The sequence below is a fragment of the Spermophilus citellus genome (genome assembly GCF_964194105.1).
Source record: "Spermophilus citellus genome assembly, chromosome: 3".
In the NCBI taxonomy this organism is placed as follows: Eukaryota; Metazoa; Chordata; class Mammalia; order Rodentia; family Sciuridae; genus Spermophilus; species Spermophilus citellus.
This window is the reverse complement of record NC_138184.1, coordinates 211217311-211243143: the sequence shown is the minus strand read 5'-3', so window position 1 is coordinate 211243143 and position 25833 is coordinate 211217311. Positions and strand designations below refer to the sequence as shown.

The window sequence follows — 25833 nt, the reverse complement described above, 5'->3', positions numbered from 1 at the left end:
TTCAAATTCACAATAGTGTAAAAGTGACACACCCTCAGGAGAAGCTATACTTTGATTTTGATCATTTACCAGACTAGCCATATGCTATATGATCCTCTGGTGATTCCAGGAAGCAGCAGCAAGATGCAAGCCATGTGATCACAAGGATAAACAGCCAATACTCCACACTGCACTATACCCAGCTAGAATGTTCAGTAGAAGGCATGTACTAAATGCATTTTTTATTTATGGTATTTTCAATTTACAATAGGTTTATCCGGATATAATCGCATAAGCCAAGGAATATGTGTATATCCAAAGTAAATTAAATCAGTATGTCAAAGAGATACCTGCACTGCCATGTTCATTGCAGCACTACTCACAAAGGCCAAGATATGGAATCAACCCAAGTGTTCATCGAAGGATGACTGGATCAAGAAAATGTGGTATAAATATACAATGAAATATTATTCAGCCTTAACAATGGAGGGATTGTATCGTTTGTGACAACATGAATGAACTTGGAGGACATAATGCTTAGTGAAATAAGTCAGGCATATAAAGATAAATACCATCATCACTTACATGTAAAATCTTAAGCCAAAGTCACAGAAGAAAATGAATGTGATGGATACCAGAGAATAGGACTGAGAGATGTTGTCAAAAGAATTTCAATTTATCTAAATTCAAAAGATGTATTGTACAACATGCTGACTATAGTTAATATATTAAAAATACTTGAAAATTGTTGTTAGGCCTAGTGGTAGAGCTCAGTAGGAGAGCCCACTTGCCTAGCATGTACAAGGCCCTGGCTTCAATTCCCAGCACCACAATGAATACATTAATTAAATAATTTTTAAAAAGAAAATTGCTGAGATATTTTAAGTGTTCTCATTGCAAAGAACTAAATATATGAAGTAAGGCATATAATAATTAATTTAATTTAGCCATTCTACAATGTATACATACTTCAAAATATCCATCTAAACACAGTAAATCTACACAATTTTTATTTGTCAATTTAAATCATTAAAAAGTAGTTTTATTTTTAAATGAGGAAAAGGAAACAGGGATATGCCTATCCATAAATAAAAACATTCAAATATGAGAAATGTACCCAACTACACATAAAAATTTATTTCTCAAATCCCTGTTCTACTTTAATAAATGTGATGATGGTATTTTCATTCCATTCTTTTCTTTTTAATTTAAGAGAATAATTAAGATTGAAAAATTATGTTACTGTTTTTTCCTTAAAAATCCACAAAAAGTCGAGTTGTTCAAATCATGACATCACATATGGAGACAAGTTTCCTTGGAGTCCTTGGAATTTTAGCAGCTTCACATTTTCCCCTCATCACCTGTCCATCGATACCAAGAATTTCAAGTTCAATACACAAGACCTGCAAGTCACTCTAATTAGAGACTACAAGAAAAAAAGAAAAACAGAATCTAAGAGGCTATTGAAAACAGAAATGAGAGATGATACAGAAGGCAGAGAAGCAGAGATTTTGCAACCTAGCTTTGGGAAAGATGAAAAGATGAGGAAAACAGGGTTTTTTGGTTTTTTTTGGTTTTTTTTTTATCACAATGTCTTAGCTTTGGGGAAAGAAGGAGAAGAGATATACTCAAGAGGGGCTGATGGATACAGGCACAGGGAAAATGCTGGAAGATTATAACATTTAAATTATGTAATTAGAAAAGTACTGAATTAGGATTAAAGGGAAGGTGCACCTCTAAGTGTGCATATTATCTGCAATAAGGTGCACCAAATGAGCAAGGAACTCATCAAACCTGTAGACCACAAAGATCCTGAAAGTGCCCTATGAACAAGAGATGGTCATTGTAGATTAATATAAATCAATATTATTCTTAATTCTAAAAGTACAAAATACTGTTACACCACTTCCGCCTGTTCTGTTTAAAAGCCCTTTGGAACTATAGGTCATTTCAAAATTACATTTAGTTTTTTTCAGCTGATATTCTAATATCTCTGAGAGGCTCACCACAACCCTATCCCAGGGCAATATCTCCTTTTGAGAGGCTGAGTTTGGGTACAGTTGAACTTCATGCAAGGATTATCTCATGGTTCTTATTACTACACTAATGTACTGTGGACTACTGGTCTGTTTTTAAATTATAATATCTCATTACCGCCTACTATTTACCACCACCATTTCTAGAAAGCTGAAGGCTTTTTTCCTTTTTTTATACAATCAGGTAGGAATTTCCATCTTATATTTGGGCTACAAAAACCATGTTATTGCACTATGATACTCCTAATTTTAATTAAGGCAATTCTTCATTCCAATTCCACCTCTCAAAGTATACTTTCATATAAAAGCCAAAGTTATTTTCTGTACATGTTAAGTAATGAGCATTGTATTACCGAATAATTAGGCCCTAATGACTTCACTTGATTATCATATATAGCTATTTTTCTAGTTACAGGCAGCAAAAACAGATTTTACATCTTGATCTAGTACTAAGAGGGCAGTCAAAAATGGGGTGAAAGCCAGGTGCAGTGGCGTATTCCTGTAATCCCAGTGGCTTGGGAGGCCGAGACAGGAGGACTTCAAGTTCAAAGACAGCCTCAGCAATGGTGAGGCACTAAGCAACTCAGTGAGACCCTGTCTCTAAATAAAATACAAAATAGGGCTGGGGATGTGGCTCAGTGGTCAAGAGCCCCATTCAATCCCCAGTACCAAAAAAAAAAAAAAAAAAAAAAAAAAAAGGTGGGGGCAGTGGTTAACTGTACATCACAACAGAACTGGATCTCTGTGTCCTCCCTTCAGCCTACATTGCTCCTGTGATAAGCAACATACTAACTCATCCTAAAGAAATCTGAGTTAGGGCTGGAGTTGTGGCTCAGTGGTAGAACACTCAACTGGCACGGGTGAGGAACTGGGCTCAACTCTTAACACCACATCAAGATAAATAATTAAAGGTATTGTGTCCATCTACAACTAAAAAATATTTTTTAAAAATTAAAAAAAAAAGAAATCTGAGTTATCTTACCACCTAGTACACCACAAAGAAACTCTCAGATTCAAATACCTACAAGTCTCCAAGTTGTATCAACTCATATTCATCTAGTTTGGTATTGCTGCTGCTATATTAGACAGTCTTAATGAGAGACACTGGCAGAATTTCTGGATTCTGAAATTACCTAATGTAATAATATCTCATTTTGACCAATTTTACAATGTATTCAAAGTAATAGAACTTCCCAAGTATTCTGCTTATTACTCAAATTATTTGACCTTGTCAATCATACAGGGTATTTTATTTGTACAAGTTTTTAAATCTAGAAAACATTTCTATATAAATATTGAAAAATAAAAAATAAAGAAATAAAAGGGCTGGGAATGTGGCTCAGTGGTAAAAGCACCCCTGGATTCAATTCCCAGTACAGAAAGAAAGAAAGAAAGAAAGAAAGAAAGAAAGAAAGAAAGAAAGAAAGAAAGAAAACTGTAAACAGTTGCATGGTCTCAAGTTTTAGAAGGTAGCAATGCATGAGTATGAACATCTGCATCTGTCTTAGTCCCCACTAAAACCTAGTCCTAGACCAATAGCAGTTCTAAGAAAAATACAAGTCACATTATGTCATTCTTATGCTCAAAACTTTACAATGGTTTCCCACCCTATTGAAAGTTAAAAATCAGAATTCTTTTAACGACCTACAAGGTCCTGTAGGCCTTGGTCCTCTGTGCCACACCTCACCCACCCACTCTCTCATCTCTCTCCTGCTGCTCCCTGGACTCCTCCATTTGCTCAGGCCTAACTGGCCTCTTTGCTGCTCCTCCAAACTTCTAACTATGACTCTGCTGCAGTTCCCACCCTCTCACCCCTTTAGATGTTGGCTCAAGTGTAATCTCAGTGAAGCTTCCCTGACTTATGCAATTAAAAGAGCAGTTTCCTACTTTCCCTTTCATTTTTTCCTTTTTTTGCACAGCATTTGTTACCATCTATTATTCCATCTGTTTACTTATTTATTAGTTTTCAGTCTCTCTCTCTTGATTACAATGTGGACTAGTATGTAAACTCCACAAGGACAAGAATTTGTGTCTGTTTTCATCACTTTAATGCCCCAGAGCCTAGAACAATGCTCTCAGTTCAAGACAGACACTCAAGATACAGAGATTAAATAAGTGTTGATAAACATTATCTATTTGCTTATTTCTTGCCTCCTCCCATTCACATGGAAGCTCCATGACATGGTCAGGGACTAGTGTTTTCCACTTGTATAGCCCCAGAACCTAGAACAGATCTAGAACAGAACCAGCACTCAACACATATGTTGAATGAATCCTCATTATATTTTGGTACAGAACAGAAAGAAAATTTCAACTCAGTCTATACTTCTCCACATCTTGCTTGGCTCTAAAATAAAGCACCCCACAGATGATTGATCATTCACATTTTTAATTCAAAAAATGCATACCTATATTTTATATGCAATCCAAAACGCAATTAAAAACCAAAAATGACAAGGAAAGATAAGAAATATCACTGTTTCCTTGGTGATAAGAAATGGACAGACAAAAATTTCATGGTACAAAATTGTCAAATTATGCAATAAAAATATATTCACTCTCATTTTTCCCCAACATTTTTCTTCTCCTATTAATCAATTATTAAAGGCTTTTTTTGCAAAGAGTTTTAGTTCCTTTTTTTCCTCTTCCCAATATTGAAGCTAATTCTGAAGACTGAGTTGTATGACATTTACTTTCATGACAGTGTCTGATACAAGAAAGGTTTCTTTTGTTTGTTTCCTTTTGCTCAGAACCACAGCATATTGAAAATAAGGAAGGTAAGACGACTGTGGCTACTAAAACAAATGTGCAGTCCTCAAGATGAGGCCCTTTTCAGTACCAGGCGAACACTCTTTGTTTGCAGCAAAGATGCTATCGACTCAAAATGGTAGGGAGCAAAGCAGAAAGCAATGCTGGTGCTTCCCTTGAGATTAGGACAGAGTCCATTCAGTCAACCAAACTAATCAGAAAACACAAATACCAAAAGGTCCTTCACCTTTGCTGTGATTACCCGAGGCAAAGCCAGAAGGTCAGCAGCTCTATACATTCATTTTCTGACCCTTCTTGAGCTTAGTTTATTGGGTCAAAGTGGACTACAGTTTATTTTAAATCTACAGCAACTGATCTATAGCTTTACCTAGTCTCACAGACAAATCCATAGAATGAACTCAACCACTTGTGAAGGCTAAGAATTATAGTATTCCGGGCTGGGGATGTGGCTCAAGCGGTAGCGCGCTCGCCTGGCATGCGTGCGGCCCGGGTTCGATCCTCAGCACCACATACCAACAAAGATGTTGTGTCTGCCGAGAACTAAAAAATAAATATTAAAAAAAAAAATCTCTCTCTCTCTCTCTCTCTCTCTCTTTAAAAAAAAAAAAAAAAAAAGAATTATAGTATTCCTTTCCAAAGTGCCCAGTTATTTTTAAAATGTAAAGAGGTCAGTACATTTATTCAAAAAAGGTTAAGAACTAAATGATTCTGAAACTAGACTCTGAGAGGTTGCAAATCATATACCAATAATATTCTTGGAAGGATAATTTATGTATCTGCTTACAAAATCATAAGATAAGGTCTAAAGAACAGGAAATAAAGCATGTGAGAATACCCTAAACACAGCCATTCTGGGTAGGTTCAGGTCCGGGAGTCCCCTACCAATCTCTAGCATAGGGCTGTGAATCTGAGACTGATCCCCCAGTGGTGCCTGAAGGGCAGTAGCCAAATGCTAAGGACACCACCAAGCATGATGCTCTGGATGGCTCACTCCAACTCCAAATAAGTAGAAAGTACTGCCCCTTAATGTTTGCTATGCTTAATGTTTTGATATCTGCAAAATATCACATGTTTTTTTTAATTTAAAAGGGATTTTAGTGCTTAAAAACTGCCTGAAAATCAGTAGCAAAACTTTATATTCAGGGAGACTATAGAGTTCAAATTCTAAATTTGACAAGAAAATAAACACAACCATTTATGACAAAGAATCAATGTTCAGTAAGGGTAGAAATTATTGTTACTCATCAAAATATAGTATAAAAAAAGGTATTTAAGCAGTGATCTTAAAAACAGACAGCCAAGAGGGGTTGAGGTATAATTCACTGGTAGAGCACTTGCCTAGCACATGTGAGGTCCTGGCTTTAATCCCCAGCACTGAAACACACACACACACACACACACACACACACACAGAGCCAAGAACAATACAACTATAAAGTTACAATATACAACCCTTCCTTTATCAGTTCATGCCTTGACAAACAAAAAAATGCCCATTATGAACTCACTTTATCACTTAAGTACCTCAGGCAGATAACCAGGAACCAAGAGCTTTTCAAAGACTTATCATTAAAAAAGGGGGTGGGGAACAGAGATGAAAAAGAAACAGTTCCAAATAACAAAATTACAAAATAAAAGTTAATACCAGTTCATCACATCCAAGTGTGATATTCAAAAATTGTTTTTCATAAACATTTCATCCTGTTTAATTTGTATATTAGATTTCCTTTTCTTCACAAAAATACCAAGAATTCACACAACTGCAGATAAATCACAACTAACTTCCAATTATGTGACATACTCAAAGCCAAAATTTCATAAAACAACCAAAAAAATGTTTTCTAATTGCTACAGCAATATACCTAAATGTGTAAAAAATAGGATATGAGCACATTAAATACACTGTGATGGAGCCTCTGATAGTAAGAAGCCCTGGAGTCTGAAAAGAGCTCTCCTCTGGTTCAGATTCTTTGCAGTCTTCCTCAAGTTGAGGCCACCTTCTTATGCCACTTCACACTGCAGAAACCAAGGAGACAAAGAGGACAGAAGGACAAGCCCAGGATGTTCTCCATGGTCTTAATCAGGCAGGCTTTCTAGATACCTGCAGAACCCTTGAAACTGTCATCATGAATCACTTGTTAAGGACCATTAGCCATTGCCATGGCACCTCTCCAAGCACACACCTGTACTAAAAGTAAGTGCCACAGATACCAGACAAGGAGGAGGCCTACCTGTTTTATTTTATTTCGGGAGTTGGTGATGCGCTCTGTGATGCTCTGGTATGTGCGAATGGCTGTCGTCAGTTCTGTGTAGTGTTGCACAATTAGTTCATCCAGGTCACGGTCACATTTCTCATAGGCCTCTTCAAGGCGACCCTTCTCATTTTCTCTGTCTTCAACATCATCACTGGTAGACAAAGTCCTGGTAAAGACAGAATATATCAAGCTGAATACAATTTTTGCAGAAAGAAAAGTCTCTGTCAATATGCTAGCACATGCATTTTATCACCTAGAAAAACGAAGTAATGGAAAATATGACATCTCCTTCATGGTAAATTCCAACAGGCCATCTACTTGGGTTTAGGGCTTATCTATCCAAGGAGCCTTTTCCTTCACTTGTTTCCTTGGCCTTAGAATTTATTTTAATCAGATAGCAGGTGGGCATGAACTCTGTGAGAGGCCAGGCAGCTCTTGATTTGTTGAGTCAATCAGACTTCCTAATGATTCCATTTCTCTTATCAGGGACAAGCTTGGTCAATACAGAACTCATAGAAATCATTTTCTTGGAAGAAGGATAACAGAAACCCTAGGTATTGTTATAAAAAGCTAAGATGCTCAAACATCAGCCACCTTACAACCATGGAGGAGAAAGCCAAGAGAAATGCCAAGTTGCCACAATTATGTCACCGGGCCACAGAAGCAGCCAGGCCTGAAGCCACCTTACCTCAAGTCTTCTTAAGGGAAACATCCATTGTTTAAGTCACTTTCAGTTGATCTTCTTTTATATGCAGCTGAAAGGGTACTGATAAAATTACATTGAGGAACCACCTTCTAAAGAGTTCATTCCAATGACCTGAATTTCACAGAGCCCTCAGCAGCCTGGAAATAAGGTTATATTAACTCTAAAATGCTACAACAGCAACAGTCTAAGCTATATAACAAGAGTCCCTGCATTTACTCTTCTTCAAACAGCATTAACAAGATTGATATGAATCAACAATAACCAGAGAATGCGATAGATACACTTATTAAAAATATTTCAATAACTTAGTTTGATACATGGGCCACAGATCTTTATTTCCTATATTATCTTTCTGGGATAATTTTTTTTAATTTAGTATTATAATCAGTGACAAAAAAAAAAAAACACCTTTTCCTCTTATCTGTTGGCTGTGGTAATTTAGAGTTTCATTAAATTCCCTCAGATTTGTCAGCTTCTACATTCAGCCTGGTTTATTTCATTTATCTTTTTTAATTTAGGGAGGGGGATATTTTAGGCTCTCAATGATGGATGCAATCAATTATAAGTCCATCATTAGAACTGCTTTCAGAGATGGTATGTCAGCAAATCAATCACAAATCCACTTCTAGATACTTGCAAGCAAAATACTGTTCAACAGTCTTCTCCAAACTGTCATTCAGAGGAAGGATCTTAATTCATGAGCCACACAATATATAAAACTTCCTTTTCAGTTTAGAGAATTCAGGAGACCAGCCTTTGACTACAATCCAACCTCCACAATGAAGTCTGTAAATGTGTCAGGCATTCCAAGAGACCAAGTACTGCATGAAATGGGCAGTGAAAGAAATGCAATGAACAAAAAGGCAAAAGCCACAAAAGAGAGTGTGAGATAGATACTCAGGAAATCAACATCCAGGGAACTAAAAGTTGAATGAAGGGCTTTACCTTTATTATACCAAATTCTGTTTCCTCATCTATAAACTGGTGATTCTATACCACACTACATCCAAGGTTATTTTGGGGGTAGAGAATAACACACAAGTTTTGACTACTAAAGTAAATCAAAGTGGAAAATTCCGGGGAAACAGTTTCAGAGACAGAAAGAACTACCAAGATTACTTGTAATGTTTGGTTACAGAGTAGCTGAGCATGTCTTCCAGTTGTTTCTATGATACATAACTTTGCTCTTTAAATCTGAAACCTTCTAGGCTATTAATCTAAAGTGAAGCACAATCAGAAAATGTCTTCAATTTATCAACTGTTCCAAAGGTAAGAGTTCTTAGATTTTTAACTCTATCCTTTCCCCTTGGAACAGCAGACAGCCACAGATTTTTAAGCTACACTGCATGAGTCTACCATCTTGACAACGCTTTTCATAATTCTTTCTCTCCACTACTATTTGAAAGAAACATGCCAAACATTTCACATTGTTTACCTTAACCAGTTAGAATTACCATGAAGGAAAATGTCAGGCCCAAAGAGGACACCTTCTCTGCGTCAGCTGTCACGACAACGTATTACTGCATCATTAGGAGTTATTTAGGAAATAGAACAGGGTACTAAAATGAAGATTAGAGAGTAAATTGGGTCCATAGGGGATTTTTGCTGCTATTTTCATTTTTAGAGAAAATATTTGTATTAGAAATATCCTGTGCCAGGTATGCCCAACATTTGAAATTCAGAGTCTTGATATAAACTAGGAAGAATAACATTTTGTCTTTAGTCAAAAAAAAAAAATTATGTTACAGAATCTGAGAGCATGAAAACACAAAAAGTTCTTTTTTAATTAGAGAAAAAGGCCATAGGATAATAAAAATATTAATAGACTCTAATATTTAAACAGGCTCACTAGCTGCCAGGAAGCAGCTGTGTGGTGCATTTTATAGAATATATGTGGAATCCCTCTTGAGGGGGTCCTGTTATTACCTCCCCACCTCCCCCCTTACAGTGGAAGCAGCTGAAATTTGAAGAGGTTAAATTAATTTACCCTACCTCACACAATGAGTATAAGTACAGAGATTTAAAACCCAGGCTGGTCTGCTTGCAGATTATGTTCCAAACTGCCAGAATCAAACTGCCTGGATAAGAATCCTGGCACTGCCATATTTATTTCCCATATGACCTCAATAATGGCATATCAATTTACTCATCCACAAAATGGAGACAATAAAGATACTTCCTTATAGGGTTATTAGTAAGAATTAAATTAGATGAAACTAAGCCTAGTATATAATTATCACTCAACAAATGTTAGTTGTAGTTGTCAACTATTATTTTTTTAGTAATACTAGTAGTAGCACAGATTGAGTATCCCTATCAGAAGTTCTTTTGGAGTTCAGATTTTGTAATGTATGTATATGAATAACAAGATATCTTGGGAAGGGGATTCAGGTCTAAATATGAAATATGTGTTTCATATATACCTTATACACATAGCCTAAAATTAAGATTATACATTAATAATTTTGTGTATAATACATGGTGTGGAATATTCCATTTGTAGCATCATGTCAATGCTCAAAAAGTTTAGGATTTGGGAGTGCTTCAGATTTCAGATTTTCAAATTAGGTACACTCAACCTCTTAGAAGAAACAGCAAACACAACAGCATTTTTCCAGAATAAAATAGGAAGTACATCTCTAGAGACAAAGGTTCAAGTCCCACTATCCCAAATACTAGATCACTTAGCACTGGGTATGAGACTTCTCTGACTCCTACTTTTCCCTAATGTCAAGAATTGTGAAGACTCTGAGCCTTTATCCTATTTATAACCTAGCAAGTTTGCCTGCCAAAGTTCCATTGCTACTGACAGAAGATACAAACTTCCGGAGAAAACTTTAATCAGAGACTAAAGACTTTGTTACTCACAGCATGGTAAGCAACATGAGAATCAGCAAATCTGTATCAGCTCCCCAAGGAGATTAGACAGGCAGGACCACATGGATGCCTGCCCCACAAAGGGAGTTCTTGGAGAAGAATCCTGCAGAAAACTGAATCTTTTATAGTGGGCTGAAGACATGCCTACCCTTTATCTGGAGGGACAGGCTATTTCTGTCTTTCAAGGTTGTTTGTCAAACAAACATCCTTGACAAGATAGTCTAAAACAAAGGGTGCTCAGTGCTTTGCTCAAAAGAACTTCAGAAAAACAACGGATCCAAGGAGAACTGCCCCCCCAACAATAATGAAACCTAAGTCACCGAATTCCTTTAAGGATTGAATGACATCAAGGTAAGGATTCATTTCTTAGGTCTGTTTTCTTTTCTGCAAAATGAGACAATTTACAATGTCTCACACAGTAAACACATGGAAAATGAATGAATGATAGACCATAAACTCATGAAGCAGCAAGCTTCCAGAGATAAAGCTCTCACTCATACCAGCAAAACCAGCAAATTTCAGTGTGGGTATCTTATTTTAAACTAGTCACTTAACCTGAACTGACAGGGTAAAACAAATGTCTGCATTCTAGCTCATCCCACAAGCCAGGTCAGGAACCTCTCTTCGTCTTCTAAGCCTCTGTGTGATGTGAGCCTCTAGCTCACAAAGCAACTCATTGCAATTTTGAGTTCTATTTGTTACAAAGCCTTTTATCAAAATAAGCATCTTTATAATTCTACCCATTTATCCTAATTATTTTTCAGCAACACAAAATAAGCCTATTCTCTCTTCTATAAAACATCCCCTCCAACATCTCCAACTGTTTCTTCCATACAGTGTCTTCCAAGTAGTCCAAAAACCTTGTTGCTATCCTCTGAAGTTCCCTCAAAATAGCTAACAGTCTCATAGAACTTATTGTGGCCAGGCATTAATCTAAGTAGTTTAAACATAATTCATATATTCTGGATAACAACTCTGTCAGGTAGGTACCATTATTATACCTCCTTTAAGAGATGATGGATGAGATTGAGTTGTTTGTTCAAGGCACAGAGCATTTAAGTAGCATAGTCAGACCTTGAACCTGGGCCACTGGCTGCACAGTCCAGCTCATGAGGGCTTTAACGATCCTGTTTTTCAAGATGTGTCCAGAACTGAACACAACTCCAAGAGTTTAGGGTATGAAATGTCCTCCAAAGACCCAGGTACTGAAGGATCTCTAGCCTGTGGCATTATTGGAAGGTAGGTGAACCTTTAGGAGCCAGGACCTAATGGAATAAAGTTAGGTCACTGGGGGCATGCTCTAGAAGGAGACATTGGGGCTAGAGCCCCTCCTCTCTTTCTTTTCACTGACTACCCTGAGGCAAACAAGCTTCCTCTTCAACATGCTACTGCCATAAAGCTTTGTATCACCATAGGCCCAACTCAGCAACATCAGGTAACCAAGGATTGAAGTCTCTAAAACCATGAGCCAACAGAAATCTTTCCTCCTTTTATATCGATTATTTTGTCACCGTGACTGAAAGCTGCCTGACTTAACAACATACTTCCAAACTGAAAGTTTAGACTCTTTATTCCAAACAATCTAGCCTAAAACTACATTGCATTTTTAAAAATATAGAATCCAAAAATAATCTGACCCCTTTGACAGTAAACCCTGATGAGCCAGCTCTCACTCATGTTCTACTTGCAAAATTTTAAAATGAAATGCAAAAGTTTATGTTCATCCCTATGTCCTACCTGTTGGAAAAAGAAGGTACAAGTGAGGCACAAGTACAAATTATTGAGTGCAAATTATACAATAGGCAATGCACTGTTATTTTGTATACATAATAAGACAATCTTCAAAATAGTGAGTTGGATAGTATCATCACCCTTCTCATAGCTGGGGAATCAGAGGCTCAGAGAAGTAATCTGCACACATACAGTTAATGATACCAGAGTGGAACTAAAATGTACCTATTCTTAACTCCAAAGCCCATGCTCTTTCTTCTATAGATGTTACAAAATCCTATCTTACCTGCCTTCAACTCCTAGGGTGCACACTGCACCCTAACTGTGCTATAATCAACACACATGCAAGGAAAAGAGTGGATAGCTAGAGATGGACACAGAGCACTAAGCAGCTTTTTAAGTAGTAACAGTCTTGAATCTGGAGGTTTTAAAGCATGAGCTAAAAGACATGAGCTGGTCTGGGGGTGTTTCTTGTGGTAGAGTACTTGCCTAGCATGTGCAAGGCCCCGGGTTCCATTTAGGACTGCAAAAAATAAAAAATAATAAAAAACCTGAGTAAAGACAAAATGGTTTAAAGTTGCATTCCAAGATACTGAATCACTCCTTAAAATTTTTCCATTTCTATCTCAAAACAATTGATTTTCAATTTTTCCATTTCTATCTCAAAACAATTGATTTACAAACTATTGTCAAGTTCATGGAGTAACAGAATAAACCAGGTTGCAGTGACGCTAGACACAGAGACATTTCTGGATCACTAAGAATTTTTCACAAAGACAGCTCTGGTATTTTACATGATGAATTACATCTCTAACCATGACTAATTAATCCCCAGAAAGGAATTTATTTACCTAATGGGTTAAAAGGGCCACAGTACATTCAGCTACTGTTAACAAATCTAGTGGAACAACAATGTTATATGGTTCTAGTGGTTTCACAAGCCATCAGATCCAAGCAAATCCTATAAACAAATATTAAAATCCAGGGTAAATAACGAGATTGAAAACTGAATTTTCTGTTTCTTATTCTTATACTAGCTTCTATATTTCAGTTGGCCAGTCAAATGTTTTGAAAAGAAAATAACTAGTCACCATCACTGGTTCCTTCTATGGAGCAATTTTGCTTTCAGTTTGGACTTAATAGGGTAATGGAGTCCAGACAGGAGAAAGCACATAAAAGTCAATATTATTCTTTTAAAAGACAAAAGGAAAATCAAAAAGAAAAAACACACCTATGAAAATAAGGTTAGTCACCAAAAAGTGACCCATCACTCAAGGGGAACAATAGCTTTCAGTCAAAGACAGAATAAAAGGATATAAAAAGAAAAAAAAACAAATCTAGAATGCTACCATTAGGAATACACCAAAAAACCTTCTTATTCCCTCATCAACTGGGTCAAACGAGAGTAAACCAAAAAGACACAAGTTCTGGAATGCACAACTACAGATTCAAACAGGGCTCTGCAACTTTAAGCTATTCGACTTTGGGCAAGTTACTTAATCTCTCTGGGTCTGTTTTTTCTTTATAAAACAGGCAAGATAATAAAAATACCTGCCTCAAAAAGGATGTAATAGGGATTGAAGAGGTGTATAAATGTGCTGTGTAAAAATATATAGAAGTTTGGCTTTAAAAAAAAAAGGTTAGATGATATTAGAAACAATATTTAAAAATCTATGAGGGGGGTGGTACGATTGTGGCTCAGCGGTAGAGCTAGCACGTGTGAGGCCCTGGGTTTGATCCTCAGCACCACATAAAAATAAATAAATAGACAAAATAAAGATATTGTGTCCAACTATAAAAATAAATATTAAAAAAATAAAAATCTATGAATCACACTATTAGTCCAAATCATCTAAAGCCTCCCCAATTCTAAAGTTCTTGAGGATATTATTCAATGAACTGAGACCAAACCTTTTCTCTATATTATTACAGTGGCTGGTATATTAAATGCTTAGTAAAAGCTACAGATGCAGCAGCAAAATGCAGAATCTGGCAAGGTCATAAAGAGAACTCCCTGCCCTAAGAAATAATTACAACTAAATTGTCTTACACAAAGAAATAACTGCTCAAAAATCTCTAGGCAAGGACAAGCAATAGGTATGGTGCCCCTATTTATTGCATTGAATCACTGAACAAATATTTATTAAGTACCTATTACTTACCAGACACAGTTCTGAAGAGCTAAAGATACAGCAGTAAATAATGCCAATCCCTCCCTCATGCAGCTTGCATTTCAGTGAGAGGAAGTCAGTAAAGCAGAGAAGCATAGATTGTAGCTAGGGAGGCCAGGAAGGACCTCTCAGATGAAGAACAGCATCTGACTAGAGTTTGCTAGGAAGTGAGGGAGAAAGTCAGGCACTATCTAGGGAAACTAATTCCTAGACAATAGAATAGAAGATGCACAGGCTCTGAAGGAGGACATGTTCAGCACGTTCAGAAAAGTGGGAATGGTGAGGAAGTTAATGTGGCTGTACAGATTCCAGGAGAGTGACAGTGATAGTAGAGGAAGTCAGGAAGGAAACTGGGAGCCAGACCAGGCACAGCTTTGTAGGCTTTTATTCTGGGTGTTGTTTGAAGCCACTTAAGGGTTAGCACCCAGCCAAAGAGTTGTAACTTCACAACCAGCATTTAATTATAGCCCACCTCCTTTCAAAAAAAAAAAATCTGAGATCATTTGGATCATTTGTGCAAGAACATAATTAATGAAATGAAAATTCACTCGAGAAAGTGGGAGTACAGAGTACAAGCAGGTCATGTGGCCAAGCGTGGTTTATATGAAATGAGCCCCTAATGTAAATCTGAGTTTTCAGGTAGTCAAGGCAAAAAGGAATCAGTATTATAATTCTCAATCTCAAAAACACAGACTCTAGATCCTCTGTAAGTTCTAAAAGAAATCTTAAAAACAAGGGAGACATTATCAAACATAGCAAATGATGTCCTCAACAACCCTCTGAAAACAAAGTAATAAATTTTACATCACCATTTCTTACAAGTTCCTTCAGGAATATAACATTAAAACCAACTTAGGCTAAAAGTTTTGAAAGACTGAACATGGTATATGTGTGAAGTTTTTCAGTGATTCATTTTAATCTAAGGTTAGAATTTAGGGAATTTATAAAACAAAATGGATCAAGTTGTGTTTTATTAAGTTCCCCTTCTCAGCAAAACTTCTGCTAGTTCAAGCCAACCAGCTAGCAGTTCTTTGAAATAGTACATGGTGTAAGTGTTGGTATGAGAGGGTTATTAGAAGACTATTAAATTCTACAGCCAGAAATCATATAGGAAGGTTGACAACTGATGGTGATAAATTAAGACACAGACCAGGGATCTTACCTGGACCTCAAGATTATCAGCTGGTAATGGCAGAATATCACTCTGGAAGCAGTTTAAGGTATGTAGATCAATAAAGAGTTTCCAGGGTATACCTGGTTATGTACTGAACCCCCACACACGCACACAACACACACACACAAAATGTATGTTGAAACCTCAGCCCTCAATGTGACTGTATTTGGAGATAGGGCCTAAGAAGGAGATATAAAGATTGAGGTAAGGGAGGAGCCTAGACAAGAAAAGAAAGAGACAGCAGGGAGCCCTCTCTACAGGCTCACAGAGTAAAAGGGATGTGGGGACACAGCAAAGGAGGAGGCCATCTACAAGCCAGGCAGAGGTACCACCAGTCTCATTCTGAGACTTCTATAAGAAGTGTGACACAATACCATGGTTTATGCCACACAGTGTCTGGTATTTTTTGACAACCTGAGCAGAAAAATACACCACATCATAAAACACTAGCAGTGTATTTTGCAGGGTTAAAATCTCAGGCAGATGTTACTAGTTGGCCTCCTTGGCTACAACAACACAGATTCTTGGCAAATCCACAAGAAGAATCTGCTGGCTAATACAACTACAGACAACTAAACTAATTAACCTGCTATAAGTATTTAATGTAATACACCTGAATTTTGGTGACACCTGCAGAATGATTAGCATTAAATCATGCTTTCTGAAAACAGTTAATGGGCTTGATTGTCTACTAAGGGCATTCCTTGTTGGCATCCAGTGACCACTCTTCCAGAAATAAAAAGATTAACAAAACAATTAATGGAAATCCCTTCAAGCAACTCAGAAAAACTAATTACAAGTAAGGCTTCTCATATCCAAAAATCACTTATCAGAAAACGACAGCTCTTTAGAGCACAATCTACAGTAAGAATCAAATCTCCTCAGTGACCCTCCACAAAACGGGCCTCTGAAGAAACCAACTAATGTCAGAGGTCCCTGTAATTTACAAAAACACCAGTTAGCGCTACCCTCCCTCTTTGAGGACAATTCTTTTTTTTTTTTTTTACTTGCATAATGAAAGGAGCATGAAACAGGCAGTCACCTTTATTTACAAAACATTCTAACATTTCCACAAGGCAGAAACTAAGTACAGTTTAACTTTCAACAAATGCTCAAGTGTTAACTAGCTTCAAAACCTCATTCCAAGTAGGAAAAAAAAATAATAAAAAGTATTATCTTACTGATCCATTCCGAACATAATATTCCTTTTTCTAACTGACTCCAACACACACACACACACACACACACACACACACACACACACAAACATACAGCTGACACAACTCTACAAACTGTGAATCCTGTTTTCTTTCCCCGTTTAGCCAGAAGACCTTTGGGTATACTATTAGGTCTATTTAGCTCTACCTCAAAGTCAGATTTTCTTTTCCTTTAAAATATGAAACAACCCATGTAAGAAGTATCTGACAGCAACATATGTCTTTTATGTCAGCAGAGAAATGAACACGCAGCTCCACATATGAGTGGAGTGAAAAACCACAAACTGAAGAGGAGGAAAGGAGAACTACTCCAAATATAAACACTAAACAAGCTGGGGGAAGACCTGCAAACCTATTATACTAAGAAGGACACTTTGTATATGATGAACAGCCTTGAAATGCTTCCAGTGAGTTATAAAAATAAGGAGCGTTCTTCATAATTCCAAGTTTGCATAAAAAATTACATATTAAAGAAATCACTGATATTTATTATCACTATAATCACCTAAGATAGGGCTTCACTCAAAGCACAAGCAAATCTACATTGCACTTTTAAATCGAATTTTGTTATATTGTATTATACATTGTGATTGCTTATTTCTTAACTATGTCTTATTAGAGCCCACAAAACACAAGATAATCTCATCCCAATTGATAGCAATTCAAAATAACAAGTTCCTCTCAAAAAGTTTTGATGCACAAGAAAAGCATCCCTTAACAGCACAGAGATTCATTTAATATCAAGTGACAGTAAACAATTTCTGCTTTAAAGTCAATTGAAAATTCACTAGTGTCTTATTTCAGACAGCACTTAGGGCTGACTACTACACACCACTGACACAGTTTTTCAATATTTCAATTAACTCAGATACACAGAATATTTCAGGGGACAAAAAGGTAAAAAAGTGTTTCAGCCAACAAAGACCATTATGTGAAATTAAGTTAAATCACCCACTAGGACAAAAAACTGACTCTAAAGGTGACAAAGTCTACTTAAAATGTGCTCCTATACTTCCTTACCCAAATCCTAGCTCTTTTCTTCCATTTTAAGTCTCTCATCCTTCTTTAAGGCACCCTTCATGGTAACCTTACTTCCTGGTGGGTTTCTGAGAAACAATGTTTTGCAAAATATTAATAGGTTCTATGTGGTCAAATACATTTTGGAAATTCTGGGTCACACAAATTGGAGGTTTCTGTAACTGAGAAATTCATAAGATTTTAATATGTCAAGGCACATGGTGGGAAGGTGATAGAATATATATATTTTTTAATTTTTATTATTTATTTTTGATAGAGCTTTATTTATTTGCCTATATGTGGTACTGAGAATCAAACCCAGTACCTCACATACGTCAGGCAAGCTCTCTACCAGTGAGCCACAACCCTAGCCCAACAGAATATATTTTGTAGCATTTCTGTAATTTATTAATCTATAGGACCTGTTTTCTATTCCTTTACCCTTTACCATAGGTACACAAACACACACTTTTTCTTTTTCTCTTTTTTTAAATATATTTATTCTTAAGTTTTAGGTGGACACACAATATCTTTATTTTACATTTATGTGGTGCTGAGGATCGAATCCAGTGCCTCGTGCATGCTAGGTGAGCACTCTACCACTGAGTCACAACCCCAGCCCTTTTTTTTTTTTTTTTTTTTTTTTATCTTTTGCAGTACTATGGATTAAACTCAGGGCCTCAGGCATGCTAGGCAAGCACTACAGAGCTAGATTCCCAGTCCTAACACATACACTTTCAAGGAAATTTTCAACCATATACAAAAATTAACAGACTTGTCAAAAATTTTTTTTAAAAAAATACAGCTTCAACAGCTATTAACACAGTCCAATCTTGCTTCTGATTCTTTAACACTCCTCTCCAATTACTTCACTAGTGTCTTATTTTAGACAGCACTTAGACTACATGGTATTATTTTTATATTTCAATACATGTGTATACATTTTAAGATAATCCTTTTTTAAACAACACAGCCATAATACCATTATTTCAGCTAAAAAATATTAACAATTCCAATTGATATTTTTATTCTTTATTTCCCCAAATACATTATGTTCTAAGAGCAACTCAAACTTCACAGGCTTTCAAATCATCTGGAACTCTTACTTAAATGTATATTCAGATCAGGTGGGTGAGTCAAGGTGGTGGCTGAGTTCATACATTCCTAGGAAGCTCTCAAGTGACATTTTGAATATAAAATAATGTCTCCTATAATATTCAGCACAATGATAGGCACCTTTAAATGGAAAAAACATCTTTTACATTATATTCTACTTTACCTTTAGCAAGTATTTTAAAAATACTTTTTCAAGAATAAATAAAAGACAAAAAGGTTTTTCCTACGAATCTTGAAATGTATCATTTTCTTACCAACAGTGCCAAATGTAGCAGAAGAATGTTCCCTTATTACTGTGTTAAATTATGAGTTCTCATATTTTTCAAGGCTAAGTCCCAGTACATAGAGAATTGGACATTAATATAAGAATCAAGTTCATAACTTATTTCATAGCTTGAAAACAGTTAGCAAAAATTTAACTCTATAAAGCTGCAGAATATAAGACTGTAATAGGGAACAGAGAGGAGTGAAACAAAATCAGCCATAAACTAAATGTTGTTCTGCTCCTAACTAGTAAAACTTAGAACAAGAGCTAAAAAGACTAAATTGTTTCCAACTCAACCACAGCCCAGGAAAAAAGCTCAATAATTTTTATAGGAACACAAAAATATCCAAAACCAATATCCAACAAGGTAAATATGCAATGTCTACCATGTAATCAAAAAGTACAAGACACATGAAGGGGGAAAATAATCAATAGAAACTAATCCTAAAATGACATAAATTTTAAAGTTATTAGTAAAGAAACTGAGTCATAAAATACTTATATTTCCTATGCTAAAGATATAAATTAAAGACGTACGCAGAGAAATGATACCTTCCAAAGACCCAAATAAAACTTCCAGAGATGAAAACCATAATTTAAGATAAAATTTATATTAGATGAGAGGCTGGGGTTGTGGCTCCATTGTAGAGCACTTGCCTACGATGTGTGAGCCACTGGGTTCAATCCTCAGCACCACATAAAAATAAAAGAGTAAATAAAAAGTTATTAAAAAAAATCATATTAGATAGAATTAACAATAGATTAGGAACAGGGGGAAAATAGTGAATTAAAAGGTTCAGCAATGCAAACTATATAAAATAAAGTACTAACACAAAAAAAAAGAATTGGAAAAAATGAATATTAGTCTTTAGGGAACAATAACACAACTTGAAAAGGTCTAAAATTCTTAAGAGGTAAATATGACCAAAAATGTAAAAGTCCTACACACTGAAATCTATTTTTAAAAAAAAGGGAGAAGAAGAAAGAAAACATTTCTGAGAACTAAAGTCAAATTAAATGGAAAGATTCACCCCCCCTTTCATAGACCAGAAGACTCAATATTGTTAATTTCATTATATTAATCTATACTTTTAATACAATTCAAACCAAAATCACGTTTTATTGTAGAAACCAGCTCATTCTAAAATTCGCATGGAAATGCAAAGAAACTAGAATATCCAAAACAACTCTGAAAAAGTAGAATAAAATTTAGTGGCTCACACTGTCTTCAAGACTTACAAAAGCAATAATCAAGATAGTGTGGTATGTCATCAAGATAGACATGAATGGAACAAACTACAGAGTCAAGAAATAGACCCACATATATAAGGTGACCTGATTTTTTACAAAAATGCAAAGGATAACACAGAGAAGAAAGGACAGACTTTTCAAAAACGAATTGGAACAGCTGGATATTCTCGCACACAAAGAAATGCATTGGAAAAAACTAAAAAGGAAAGTACATTCTAAGATGTTGGAAGTGTCCTATATCTTCATTGATACGGGTGAAAATTCATCAACCACATACTTAAGATTTCTATGCTTTACTACTTATCTGCATATCTCAAAAAGGAGAGCAAATAAAGTCAACATGTAAAATAAGATTCCACATTTCATAAAATACTATTTCTATCTATCCATCCAACATTTCATACACATGCACACAGAAAAAGAGAAAAAGAAATCTAGAGTTAGATTCACCCATTTTCTATGATGATAAATGACAGAAAATAAAATTCGGAATAATTTCTTTTTGTATTCATCTTCAATTGTTATCATATTTATCATCTGATTTCTTTATCATGAGTATAATAATTTTATAAAAGTGAAGTAATTTTTGTTTTAAACTGGAAGCAATAGTATTATCAGTGGTTAATTCTGTGTGGAGAGAATATAGGTATTTTCCACACTTAAAACTACAGTCTACTTATGTGACTAAAAAGGTTATACAGCAATATAAAAGTTTGTTATGTTAAACAATGTTACGCTCGTTATAATTACAATTATTAAACCTCTGTACGTTCATGGACAGAATCCATATGAAAATATAAAAAAGAAAATAGGCAGTGGCTCAGGAGGCTGAGACAGGAGGATCACAAGTTCAAAGGCTGCCTCAGCAACTAGATCCTGTCTCAAAATTAAAAATAAAAAGGATTGAGGATATGGCTCAGTGGTTAAGTGATCCTGGGTCCAATCCCCGCACCAAAAACAAAACAAAACAACTAGGTAGTATTTGGGGAAATGACTGGTCAGTGTCACTCTTTTATGGTCTACTTGTTACAAATTTGTATAGTGTATTTTTACAAAGGACAACAAGGATATCTAAGCAAGGATACCCTTTCTTGTTTGTAAAATATTTTGAATTTAATCTAATGGTTTACATTTTGTGTTTCTATTTTGTATGTTTTATGCACAAACAAGTATAAACGAAGACAAATAGGTATTTAAATCTAGCTCCTTTAACTGAATCTCAAATGATCAAATAGCTGCCATCTTAATTCAGCTGTATAAGGTTTTCTAGTGATGAAGACAATATTCTAACATGGATTCACTCAAACACTCTTGGCAAAGATATTTCTGGTGGAAAATTCACATTATATATTTGTTGACATCTGGAAAATTTATTAAAATCAAGTTTTTAGATTCCAACATGGCGGCGGGCGCGGAGAGATCAAGTCTCTGACCTCTTCAGCTGTGCGGGCATAGGGAGTCGTAAACAATCTAAATTCTGTTTGCTCAGGATCACTAGGCAATGCTGAGCTGACATGGATCTGAGGCGAACAGTCTGGGCTTCTCAGAACACACACTGAGCCCGGATCGGCTGAATTCAAGCTCCCGTTCGCCTGCTTCCCACAGACAAACAGCTGTGACTCAGCACTAATCCATCCGGCTGAAACAACTGGTCAGCCCTTCTCATCCTACGGAGGTAAATGCCTACCGAGCCTTCATAGGTAGTGGCCACAGGTTTGAAACAGGGCTTGGGAGAGACAGTAAGGACCCACCCGTTGCATTGGTCACCCAGCAAAGGGAAACGAACTGTCGCCATTTGCAAGAGATAGCACCATGGCAGAGAACTGACGTCACCAGACTGCGGCGGAGGAGATAACTTCATTGAAACCTGCGGTTACAGGTGTGTAATCCCCTAGCCTTCCCACTCCACATATCGGGAAAACCTTAAGGGCCCCGCCCAGCTCTCCCTTAAGGGCCCCTCCCAGCTCTCCCATGAGCGCCATAGCCAGACCGAGGGAATCAGACGTGGTGCGGGACCCGTGGAGCGGAACTCCAGGCTACCGCTCCCACCAGTGCTGACAACTGAGGTCTCTTGCACCAGCTACCGGGGGCGTGGCTACTGGAGGGCAAGTAAAATTCGCTGAGGATTCTCAGCCCCAAGCTCTACAAACTTAGGGTCTGAGGGAATGGCAAACAGGGAGAGTGTGCCCAGTCATTCATGAAAACAGGGCTCCCGGGAACAGCAGACCTAGCGTGTAGCCAGTATTGTGGTGAGCGGCACCCGTGAGAGGGACCTGGCTAGAGGAAAAGTGGGGAAGTGACTAGACACAAGAGGAGGCCCTAGGCACTCAGGATTGGAGACTCGCCCAGTCTGGGAGGAGGAACTACTGCACAGTGATTGGTTCCCGCGTATTGACAGGAGAAACTTGGCCTGGTGGGCACAGCGCCACCTACTGGAAAGAAGTTAATCAAATTCTAAGACTGCATTTATTAGGGTTTTTTTTTCTCTCTTTTTTTTTGATTTGGGTTTTTTCTTTCATCTTCATTTTTCTTTCTTGTTGTTTTTTAAATTTTTTTTTCAATTTTTTTTCTTTTAATTTTAATTTTTATTTCCTTTATTATTTTTTATTTAATTTTTTTCTTTTTTTATTTTCTATTTTTTTTTCTTCTTTTGTCTTTTCATTTCTTTTCAATTTTCTTATTCCCCCCTCCTTGAATTCTACCTGCTTACTCTCATTCTCTTTAGTGACTTCTTCCCTTCCCTTCTAATACCTTTCCTCCCAAGCATCAAATAAATCTATAGGAGTAAACAGTAACTCAGCAGTCAAACAGAACAAGAAGTAACATGAGCAGCTTGAAAAAGCAAGGAAGAAAAGGAGTACAAACAATGCAGGACAGCCTAAATATTCAGGAGGACCTAGAGTCATCAGAAAAATGGTCATATAAAGAACTCAAGGAACACCTTAGACAGATGGAATGGAACCTTAAAGAGGATACGAGACAGCAAATTCAAGCAGCGAAAGAACACATTGAGAATGAATTACATAAACAGATAAAAGAAGAAGTTAAGCATCTTTATCAGGAGATAGAGATTACAAAAATAATCAAACAATAATTCTAGAAATGAAGGAAACGATAAACCAAATTAAAAACTCAATTGAGAGTATCACTAACAGAGTGGAGCAAGTAGAAGCCAGAAAGTCAGATAATGAAGACAAAATATATCATCTTGAAAAGAGTCTAGCCAACTCAGAAAGGCTGGTAAAAAATCACGAGAAAAACATCCAAGAGTTATGGGATAACATGAAGAAACCAAACTTATGAGTCATCGGGATAGAAGAAGGTACAGAGATTCAAACCAAGGGAATGAGTAACCTGCTGAATGAAATAATTACGGAAAACTTCCCAGAAATAAAAAAGGAAACAGATATACAAATTGAAGATGCATACAGGACACCGAGCACACAAAATCACAGTAGACCAATGCCAAGACACATTGTTATGAAGATATCCGATATACAGAACAAAGAGAAAATATTAAAAGCAACAAGAGAAAGGAGGCAGATTACATTCAGGGGTAAACCAATAAGGTTAACAACGGATTTTTCATCACAGATGCTGAAAGCAAGAAGGTCATGGAACAATGTATTTCAAACACTGAAAGACAATGGATGCCAACCAAGAATTCTGTATCCAGCAAAATTAAGCTTCAGGTATGACAACGAAATAAAAATCTTTCATGATGAACAAAAGTTAAAAGAATTTGCAGCCAGAAAACCAGCATTGCAAAGCATTTTGAGCAAAACACTAAACGAGGAAGAAATGAAAAACAATAACCAAAACCATCAGTGGGAAGTGCCTCGGTAAAGACAGAGGGCGAGGGGAAAGATAATCATGGAGAAACAAACTAAATTTTTTTTAAAAAGTATAAATAATCAAACATGGCTGGAAGTACAAACCATATATCAATAGTAACTCTGAATGTTAATGGCTTAAACTCTCCAATAAAGCGACATAGGCTGGTATCTTGGCTTAAAAAAACAAATCCAAAGATATGCTGCCTCCAGGAGACACATCTGATTAGAAAAGACATACACAGGCTGAAGGTGAAAGGATGGGAAAAAATATACCACGCACACAGTCCTCATAAGCAAGCAGGGGTGGCCATCCTCATATCGAATAAAATCGACTTCAAGACTAAGTTAATCTAAAGGGATAAGGAAGGACATGATATACTGTTAAAAGGAACAATTCACCAACAAGACATAACAATTATCAATATTTATGCACAAAATAAAGGTGCTGAGACATTCATAAAACAAATTCTCTTCAAGTTCAAGAATCAAATACACCACAACACAATAATTATGGGTGACTTCAACACACCTCTCTCACCATTGGACAGATCCTCCAAACAAAAGTTGAATAAAGAAACTATAGAACTCAATACCACAATCAATAACCTAGACTTAACTGACATATATAGAATATATCAACCACCATCAAATGGATATACTTTTTTCTCAGCAGCACATGGATCCTTCTGAAAAATAGACCATATATTATGCCATAGGGCAACCCTCAGTAAATATAAAGGGGTGGAGATAATACCATGCATTTTATCTGATCATAATGGAATGAAACTGGAAATCAATGATAAAAGAAGGAAGGAAAAATCCTACATCACATGGAAAATGAACAATATGTTACTGAATGATCAATGGGTTACAGAAGACATAAAGGAGGAAATCAAAAAATTCTTAGAGATAAATGAAAATACAGACACAACATATAGGAATATATGGGACACAATGAAAGCAGGTTTAAGAGGGAAATTTATCGCCTGGAGGTCATTCCTCAAAAAAAGAAAAAACCAACAAATAAATGAGCTCACACTTCATCTCAAAGCCCTAGAAAAGTTAGAGCAAAACAACAGCAAATGTAGCAGAAGGCAAGAAATAATTAAAATCAGAGCGGAAATCAATGAAATTGAAACAAAAGAAACTATTGAAAAAATTACAAAACTAAAAGTTGGTTCTTCGAAAAAATAAATAAGATCGACAGACCTTTAGCCATGCTAACGAAGAGAAGAAGAGAGAGAACTCAAATTACTAACATACGGGATGAAAAAGGCAATATCACAACGATGCTATAGAAATACAGAAGACAATTAGAAATTATTTTGAAAACCTATATTCCAATAAAATAGAAGATAGTGAAGACATCGATAAATTTCTTAAGTCATATGATTTGCCCAGACTGAGTCAGGAGGATACACACAATTTGAACA

The 25833-nt window shown here is 36.3% G+C and overlaps 1 protein-coding gene across 1 annotated transcript in view; it reads right to left on the bottom strand.

Moving 5' to 3' along the window:
- Positions 1–25833, bottom strand: part of EXOC4 (exocyst complex component 4) — an 816673-nt gene that overhangs the window by 782534 nt on the left and 8306 nt on the right. Inside the window, exon 2 of the mRNA XM_081287653.1 lies at positions 7016–7205. Within this exon, the coding sequence (XP_081143779.1) occupies positions 7016–7205 (190 nt within the window). The remainder of the gene's footprint in view (positions 1–7015; positions 7206–25833) is intronic.